Below are 10,146 nucleotides of genomic sequence, written 5' to 3'. Positions count from 1 at the left end.
ATATTATGTAACTCCTTCAAAATAGTTTTATTTGGAACATTTTTCGCAAATAACAAATAGTTTGGGAGAAAATCGTGTGGAAAGATGTGCAATATCTTCTGCAAAAATTTTTTTCTCTCTTTAAAACTATAAGGTCTTGTGCGCAATGGAAAAATATTAGGCATAGGAATAAATATTAAATTTTGAAAATGAAAATTCAGAATAAAGATAAAATGTAATATACAATAGACACAAATAAATTTAATGATATGTCTATATCTTGTACTTATTTGTGTCTATTGTGCATTATTTTGTGTTTAATTATTGTGTCAAATTTTTATTTCTAAATTTAATATTTATTCCTATTCCTGATATTTCCTCCATTGTGTTGTTTTATTGAAATATTTATTGAAATATTGAATATTTCCTTTCTTTTTTAATATATTTAGTTAATTAAGAATTTTTATTATATATTTTCTTGCTTCTAATGTCACAATTTGAGATGATAATAATGATGGTAAGTGAACAGAAATGCTTTAATGCTTAGATTTTGAATTGTGATTGTATTCTCCCAAATTAATTTGTTGAGTCAATTTTGTTATAAATATAATCTAACAAGTGTACATGATATAATAATTGTATTGTAATATATTTTTCAATCATTTCAGAAAATATGTTCTTATTAGGTGCTTTGTTATGGATGAAACCACAACGCAAATAGAAATAACAATCTTATTTTTCGCAAAAGCACGCGAATTAGCTGGATGTAAGGAATGTAAATTTCATGTACCAAAAAAATTATCATCTGCTGATCTTTTAGACAAGATTATACATACTTTTAATTTACAAAGTATACGTGATCAAATAGTGTTAGCAGTAAACGAAGAATTTCAAATCATTCCAAATAATATTCTTGTATTATCAGAAAAAGACAAAATTGCAGTTATACCACCGCTCAGTGGAGGTTTGTTTAGTAACAAATTAAATCTAATCACAAATTAAAATTTAAAATCAGTTGTGTTATTGTTATTATTATTATTATTATTATTATATATTTATATTATTGTGTCTGAAGTATTGCTTTCAAATAGGCATATTTTTTTTATTTGTATTTTATTGTAAAGCTTGATATCAAAATATTTGAGATGAATTAAATATTGAATTTAAAATATCTGCCAGAATAGTTATTTTAACTCTTTAAAATTTTTAAAAATGATTCTTGTAATTATGTGATGTTAAATGAATTGTGTTAAACATCTGAAAAATATTTTTATTTGTCTTGGACAAAAAGTGACATTTCATTTTAAAAATACTTCTATTCTTTTTCTTTTACAATCATTTCATTATATATAACAAATGTTATTTTGACAATGAAATAATTATCATATAATTATTTGTTTTTTAATTTTGTTTGTTTTCTGTTTAATTTTATGAAAAATTTTGATATTTCTTAAATTGTATATTTGAGTGAAAATTGTTTTTTTTAATTACTATTGAAATAAATAAAAATAAGAGAATATAGGAGAAGGGTAAAAAATAATGGATTTAAAAAATTATATAAAAATGAAATGAACAAATAAAAGATAAAATAAAAGAAAATATATATATATATATATATATATATATATATATATATGAGAAAGGGAAGACATGTAAATAAAAACATCATGTAAGACTGTTGCATTCGCGGCGATGATCCCTCGCTCGATAGACATTCTCATATTATTCGCTCATTCGCGAAAAAAGAGAGTTTCCGCTAAGAAAGAAAATAAACTCTTTAATTAATAAAACGATATAAAATTCAATGTAATTTTCACACTTGTTTATGGCTCGCGCAATTTTCTTCGTTATTCGTCAAACACGACGCGTTGTCAGCATTGTCTTCACTGCTTTATACAAGGGGCAGGATGAGCGGATCTTCGTTGAATCGTAATACATAAATTAGTTCAAGCTTTTAATAAAATTAGATACTGTAGAAAAAAATTTCAATACATAACATTAATATGAACACATTAATGTTATGTTATTTGCAAAATTAATAGAAATCATGTTATATACAATTAATCTAGATATTTTAAATTAAAATAAAAAGATACTTTGAATCTACATTATATTTTTTCTTCACAATCATATTTATAATCATATAAGATCAAAATTGGTTTTGTAGTGTTAACTCTTATATTCATTAAAATAAAATATCACAATAATATAAATGCAACATTAAATAAAATTAAAATTGTATTGTTTTGTTATTTATATTAGGATAACATGGACATATCAAAGAATTTTGTCAAGTTACAACAGGCAGAATTAAATATTGCAGAAATAATGGAATTAGTGACATTTTCTAATTGTGGAGCAATATCAAGTTTTGTTGGAATCACTCGAGATAATTTTGAAAATAAAAAGGTAAAGTATATTATAAAATTTAATTAATCTAAAAATCTTTTTTATCTAAAGATCTCTCTTATGTATTCTTAAAAAAAAAGTTACTCTTCATTATGTTGTTAATTTACTAAATGTACTCTTTCAATAGAAAGTTATTTATGACAAATTTTGAATTCCAAACATATATATGTTTGAAAAATATAAAATATAAAATAAAAATAAATGTAATACAAAAAAATGTAATATAAAATTTCTGAGATTCTATCAGTGAATTGATGAATGATAATAAAAATTGTTTTTCCGAGATACAATCAAATATTTGTGACTAATGATTTTGTTATTGATATTTATTATAAATATAAAATTAATAATTGAAATTTTTTAGGTAATTAAGTTAGAATATGAAGTTTATGAATCAATGGCTTTGAAAGAGATGACTAATATCTGTAACAAAATTCGTTCACAATGGGATGTAGAAGGAATTGCAATATATCATCGTATTGGAGAAGTACCGATATCGAAAGCAAGTGTCGTGATAGCAATTTCTTCTCCTCATAGAGAGGAGGCACTGAAAGCAGTAGAATATGCTATCAATACATTAAAAGCATCGGTGCCTATTTGGAAAAAAGAAATATACGAAACGAAAGAACAACAATGGAAGCAAAACAAAGAATGTAGATGGAGTAGTAAATAATTTATTAATTATCAATTATTTCAAACTTTCTCTTTCTCTTTTTTTTTAATAGCATGTCTTTTAAAATATGTATAACAACTATGTTTCCTTTATAAGATTTATATTTTGATTCGAAGGAATTTTAATAACAAAAAGGAAACATTCTATTATCTACAAGATTATCAGTATTGCATTATTACATGGATACTTGGAGAGTTATTTATTTTTATATTCTTTCAATCAAATTTTTCTAATAGAAGTTTATAAATTTTGTTTGCTTGCATACTACAAGATTTTTTTCCTTTCATTGAATAATTATTTTTTCTATAAATGCCTTATATTTTCGCTATTTTTAGCGCATATTTTTTTGTAATTCTAGATTCTATTAATCGTGCATGTATACTTTCTCACTATATGCATATGCATGCGTACACATACGCGCGCACATATACATATACACATTTTCTAAAGTTGCATACACTTTGAATTTTTTAAATAAAACTCCATACTTTTGAATTAATTGAGTAATGCTCAATTACATATTTCTTTTTTTATAAATTATGAGTCTTCTATACAGGGTGAATTATTAAGATCGACCATCTACAGTTTTGAAAATAGGAAAAAATACTTGAAATATTAAAAGTTGTTTAATATTAAGAGGAACATCATGTAATCATGAATATTTTTTCGCAGGTGAAGACGCTTAGAAGATTTGAAAGTCATTTTTTGTAAATGAAACCATGCATTGTCGGATATCTAAGATTATAGTCTTTTTAAGACAATTTCAATAATTATAGATAATCAAAATCACTCAAGATCAACAAGAGTTGAAAAATGAAAATTCATCATATTTCCGGAAACAATATTTTGTTTCCAGTTACGAATTTATTAATTATGATTTTATTAATTACAATTTTAATGCATTTAAAATCGTAACATGTAATGCAGTCTATATATAGGTGAACATTTAGATAGTGCCTTGCTGTAGACGATCACCATTTTGAATATCTATAACGGATTTTGATTCAATTAATAAAACCGAATATTCTGTTTTAAAAATATTCAATGAATATTCATTTTTCAACTTTTTTTTTATCTATAATTTTGAATGACTTTTCTTATCCACAACTATTCAAACTGTCTTGGAGAAGATTACAATCAACAAATAAGTGTCCGATGATGTATAATTCCATAAAAAAAAAATTTTAGGACCTTGAGTCCTCTAAGTGCTTCCACTTGAGGGAAAATGTCCACTATCGCATGATGTTTCTTTCAATATCAAACCAATTTTAACTTAAAGCATTTGTTTCTATTTCCAAAACTGTAGATATAATTCAGCTGATCACTCATCTCAATGATCTTACCTTGTATACTGATTGATTTATCTTTTTATTTTGTGCATACAAAATTGCAATATTTTTAATCTATACAAAAATTTTAAGAATTAAAAATGTTGTAGAAAAAATTAAATTTTAAATATTTCATCTTAAAATATGTCAAAATAATGTGTAAAATTACTTTTAAATTAATAATCTTTAAGCATAATTTTATAATTTTTTGTAAAGACAGGGAAACTATATTGATAATATATTCAATTAATTATTAATATATTCAAAAGTATAAGGTTTCATTTAAAAATTTTAAGTTAAAAGATTGAAAAGTATGACATTTTATACCAAAATAAAAGCAATTATATATTTATTTTGAAGCTCTAATACTTTTGTCTACAACATTTATAATTTACTGAATAAGCATTTATGTGTTTTGACATTCTCATTATAAACATAAATTTAAATTAGAAGTATAATTCTTAATCTTATTGCACCATGTTTTGTTATGAAATATGCATCATAACATTAACACGAAGATAGATGAAGTAAATCTTTCTTTAACTATAACATAGAAATAAGAAATATTATTAAATCTACAGCTTTGATGAGAGAAGATTCAGAAGATTCAGAGATTCAGAGATTTCAGAAAATCACAAATATAAATGAAAAAATACCAGATAAGGATATTATTGATCCAAGTATCATACAAATTCAAGCAAGTTCGGAAGAATTAAATCGCAGAATAGACTCATTTATTGAAAGAAAACGTCAACAAGTAAACACTATGAATGTACAAGAATTTTGTCATCACAGGTTAGTTTAACGTTATAAATTTATATACGCAAGATATACGTTATAAGAAAAATTTATATACGCAAATAAACAAATCATTTTCAAACAAATATTTACAAAATCTTATACATAATGACTTTCACCTAGACATTATAGATAATAAAGTTTTGAATCATGTTATCTTCTTTACATTATATGATGATCGCTTATGATTTCTAATATATCATTTAAAATATTTTATTTTTTATGTAATGTTGAGTGGTATTACATATAAATTTTATATTGTAACTATTACATATTTTTTGCAAAGTAATCGTTGAAGAGAGAAATCTCCTTTCCTTGAAATCATGAGTCAATGTAAACCGAATTTTATTAAAAAATTAAAAATTTTATTAAGTTTTTTTGAAACAAGATTATAAATGAAAAGATTTACATACATACTTCAGAATAGATATATAAAAATAAATATCTAAAAGTTACAGAAGAAGTTATTGCCACGTAATGAAAAATATATGTAACTCGAGATTTTATGCTCTACACACACACACACACACACACACCACACACACGCGCGCACACACCCCACACACACACACACACACACACACACACACACATTACGCATGCATACGTGTTTACATGCGTGTAAGCATGTATATATACACGTGCGCGCGCACATATACATATGCACACATTGGCTACGTTCGGAGAGCACGTTATTAACGTTATCACATTTCATCATTTCATCTTTATCGCTAATTAGATGTAAATTAAAAAAATAGAATGCGATAGTACTCTTCTCGAGTGCGATAGTATGTAGCTCTTCCCGTATGTAGCCAAGGTATATAATTTTAAAAGTGGAGATCAATCACTCAGGAGATAATTAGAGACCCTAAAAAATAAATTACATATGTATGTAATTAATATAATTATTAAAATTCTAATTAATATATATAAATTTAATTACTTAATAAATTTAATTTTTTATAAATTTTTTAATAAATTTAATTATTTTGCAGTGAAAAATATAGCGATAACGAAAATTCTTGTGCAAGAGTAAATGCTATTCTCATTCAACGCAAAGATTCTAAAAGTCATGTAAAAGGTATAAATGCAAAATAATATTATTTTTAATCTTTCTATTTTTTACCATTTTGTATTTGTTTAATATATATTTTATTTGTTTTGTTTTTTTATATTTTTTTTTAGTTTCTACGAAGATATTGATTAGTTATAAAATTTTCCAAAATCTTACAATTTCATTTATATTGATATATTTCATAACTTACTCTTCACTCTTTTGTCGAAAGAAGTTTTATATGCATGATTCCCCAATAATTATTTCCATAAGATTTTTTTGTCCTCATATAGCTATATGCTACATGATGCAAGTTTTAAATATTTGTGTATAATCCACACGAAATATTGAGATATTGCTATATCGATATACTATATTTAATGTTTTATGATATTTAATATTTTATGATATTTAATATACGAATAAATTGTACATAATCAAGTTCTAATTACGAATAATTTACGAATAATAGTAAAGTTAACTTGCTTAATTGAGTTTTTAATCGGTATCTTAAATGTAGGAATATTTGCCTTTTATTCATTTATTTATTTTACTTTTTTATGAAAATGTCGCACTCCCCGCGAGTACTCGCACAATTCACTCGCGCTTTTATTCGCAAAATGATGAGAGCGTTTAATAAAAGAAGCGAATTTTATTAATAAAGAGCCTGAATAGAAAACATCAGGAAAATGCGTATTGTACGCAGCTCTATCTCTCTCGACCGAAGTCCCACAAATAACAATCGCTTCAGCAGGGAACGATCTTCTCGTAAATCAATACTCGAATGGGAGGGGAGGGAAGCGGATCACTATTCGGTTGTAACATACTAAAGAGCATGCAAAAAAGTTTAATAATGGAATCTATAAGATATATTTGTGATTATTTTTAGTTCACAGAGTACTAAATACGTGGGGACCTCAAACTATTGATCAATCAATTTTATCCAACTCAGTTACAATTAATGCTTCTGACTACTCTTCTATATTGGATGATAGAATTTCTGCGACAGAACGTATAATAGGAATTAATAAACCAGTACCTAAAGATATTTACAAAAGATTGAAAAACATTGAAGATCGAATATTATATTTAGAAAGTATATCACCGGAATATAAAGAATTTTGGGTATACCAATTTTATTCTTTATTTTAATTCGTGTGTGTGTAAATATGCGCACACACGCACGTACACATACGAGCGCGCGCGCGCGCGCGCACACACACACACACACACACACACACACACACACACACGTATGTATATGCAAACAAAATGTCTTATTTTAATAAAAATAGCTATATATTTCCTAAACTTAATGTTATGTATATATTTTTATAATGTCTCTGATAAAAATTACAGAGTTTCGAAAGGAATTTATGACAGTGCTATTGACATTGTCTTTTGAATAAAGAATGAAAATGGAATTGAATAAATTTAAAGTAATAAATTAAAACAATAATGAAATAATTGTAATAATAATAAAAATACTTTAACATTACCTGAGATTATCAGATCTCAGAATTATATCTTGACGGATCAAATTCTTACAATCAGTATATTTAATCGATAGCTTGAGTTCAAGTGGTATCATACAGAATAATTTCTTTATTTTTCTCTATGTAATATGTCCCCCCTATGGGCGGAGATATTACGATGCAAAATTGAAATGTATAAATTTCTTATTAAGAAATATCTTGATCATCTCCATCATCATCATCTCTATATGGTTGATTTTGTATCAACAGCTTTAATGATGATAGCTTTAACGATGAGTAATCCTTGGGTTGATATTATAAACATATAGCTACATACTCAGTTTTACACGCTCATAAATTTGAAGTTTTATATTTTTACACATTTGCATTATGCATTTACTTACATCTCTACACTTCCATTACTCTGTATATTTAAAAATAATTGTTTTTATATGCAATCTATATTATACACATATCTAAATTAATTAAAACCTAATTTTTATCTTTATAATTATAAATATATAATATACATAACGTATAATTTTACATTTACTATAGGTAACAGAGCAAATGAATAATTTGAAAGATATCTCAAAGCCTATTCAGAAACGAGTAAGTATTTCATGCATTATATAAGTATTATAATTATATATCAAATGAAGTTAGATATCATTTCTTTTGTTTTGTATTATTTATCAAATTTATTTTTTATAACAATTTCTGTATTTATATATTTTTTTTTCTTTAATGTTTACATTGTAATTTATGTATAAGAAAGAAATTGAGAATATAATTACAGATTTTATGTATTCTTGTAAATTAGATATTTATACATATAACGACGCGTAACAATATTAATGTGTACATATTTTAGACTTATTCTATGGCAGAACTTGATTTCAAATTAGACGAACTAGAAGACAAATATTGCAAGAAGATAAAGTAATAATTATTGTAAAAAGGTAAAATAGGGGTAAAATTGAGGTAAAATAATATTATGAAAATGTTATTATTATATACAAATTTTTGAAATAATTTGAATTTCTTGAATTATAAATAAAATATGTAATACATGAATAAGGACTTAATAATTTGTACAAATAAAAATACGTTATCTGTACATATTTAAAATACATAAAATAATATTTTATTTTCCAAGTATTTTCCGTTTCTCGATATTTTATTTAATCTAAAAAAATTAAATATGATATGATCCGTATATTTTAAAAAACTCAACAGTTTTGCTGTTCTTATTTACCTTCTGCATTTTTTAAATAAATTATTTCTTTTTATAATTCAAGATATAAGATTTGAATAAATTTTAAGACGTAAAATTATACAATTAGGAATATATCTTTTGAATGACAAATCGTTTATTCTAAATCACGCTGTGTATTTGTTTTTTTCTACAGTTAAAGCTGCGATTTGTATAGAAAGACTATCGTTTATAGATTATTAATCAAAGATTAGCTACAAGAATAGTTATTCATGTTTCATAAAAATCTTGCATTTAAAAGACCAATCTTTAATTTATATGAATGTTCACTTGTACCTCAACTGTGGTAAGTTTATATAATTGTACAATATACAATTTTATCATTCTAATATTAAAATGATAAAATTTTATTTTAGCGTATATAAGCGTATATAAGCGTATTTTATTATATAAAAATATTGACGCATTGAATTTCTATTCCTTATTGCCTGTTCCTGTTGACCAATTACAATGATTTAGTCTGTTTAACGTTTACCTGTAACCTTTTTTTTTGTTTTTTGTTTTTTTTTGTTTGATGTTCCCGGACGAGAACGGATAAGCGCCTTCAATCTTCTCCCTCGGGTTACAGCACAGGCCCTCTATCTCCCTTGTCTCGTACTTGTAACCTTTTATATTATTGTAAGTTATGTAGAGAATTTATATCGCTGAGTTCTGATTGGACAGTTCTTGTTGCAATTTAATATAGGCCGGTTATTCCATTGGAATTGACCACTCGTGATTTGTCTACAAATTTAATAACAAATACGATTTATTAATTTCAGTAAAATAATCAAACAATTATAATTAATCGGAGTTGGTGAAAGTGGCTCTAATAGTCAGTGCATATAAGGAAATTTTAATTACAATCGTTAAAAGTTAAGTAAGCAAATTGACCAATCACAAATGTTTTTGGACTGTTTTTAGACCGTAGGAAGTATAATTAATATTCTCGTTGATCAATTTCCTCTATAATTTTATGACTACAACTAAAATTTGTTCATGTACAATAGCCTTAACAGCTCTAAGCCTATCTAAATCTGTACACCTCGAAGAACGATCGATCCATCGTGCCGCAAACTAAAGTGTTGCGCATGCAGCGTGCAGCGTAACTTCGCGTCTACCTCTATCGCGCATGTCCGCAGTTTGGGTCGATGTTGCGCGAATCGAATCGAAAT

General features: G+C 25.3%; 2 protein-coding genes and 1 long non-coding RNA gene across 4 annotated transcripts; 2 read left to right on the top strand and 1 right to left on the bottom strand.

Annotated features, from left to right (window-relative positions):
- The first annotated feature begins 675 nt into the window (after positions 1 to 675).
- Positions 676 to 2,387, top strand: Mocs2A (Molybdenum cofactor synthesis 2A). Its single transcript, XM_089080050.1, has 2 exons — positions 676 to 943; positions 2,242 to 2,387. The coding sequence occupies exons 1-2, from the start codon at positions 676 to 678 to the stop codon at positions 2,244 to 2,246; spliced, it is 273 nt and encodes a 90-aa protein (XP_088936176.1). The 3' UTR covers positions 2,247 to 2,387.
- Positions 2,248 to 8,877, top strand: Mocs2B (Molybdenum cofactor synthesis 2B). Of its 2 annotated transcripts, none has more exons than XM_011642192.2 (7): positions 2,248 to 2,388; positions 2,753 to 3,041; positions 4,971 to 5,184; positions 6,183 to 6,268; positions 7,131 to 7,366; positions 8,275 to 8,328; positions 8,591 to 8,877. In XM_011642192.2, exons 1-7 carry the CDS (start codon positions 2,248 to 2,250, stop codon positions 8,660 to 8,662), a joined length of 1,092 nt encoding a protein of 363 aa, XP_011640494.2. In that variant the 3' UTR covers positions 8,663 to 8,877. The 2 variants fall into 2 exon arrangements, with proteins under 2 accessions (XP_011640494.2, XP_011640487.2); XM_011642185.2 differs by having other exon boundaries at positions 2,753 to 3,053.
- On the bottom strand, positions 5,474 to 10,037 carry LOC148935895 (uncharacterized). The gene is made up of 3 exons (XR_016139948.1): positions 9,836 to 10,037; positions 6,453 to 9,715; positions 5,474 to 6,055 (listed from the first exon to the last, which is right to left on the bottom strand). It is a non-coding gene; the product is annotated as an uncharacterized LOC148935895 (long non-coding RNA).
- Between the last annotated feature and the right edge of the window lie 109 nt (positions 10,038 to 10,146).

This window comes from Pogonomyrmex barbatus, unplaced genomic scaffold, assembly GCF_055798465.1.
Source record: "Pogonomyrmex barbatus isolate J1 unplaced genomic scaffold, ASM5579846v1 scaffold3, whole genome shotgun sequence".
Classification (NCBI taxonomy): Eukaryota; Metazoa; Arthropoda; class Insecta; order Hymenoptera; family Formicidae; genus Pogonomyrmex; species Pogonomyrmex barbatus.
Note: the sequence above shows the minus strand (reverse complement) of the source record. Positions and strands in the feature narration are given on the sequence as shown.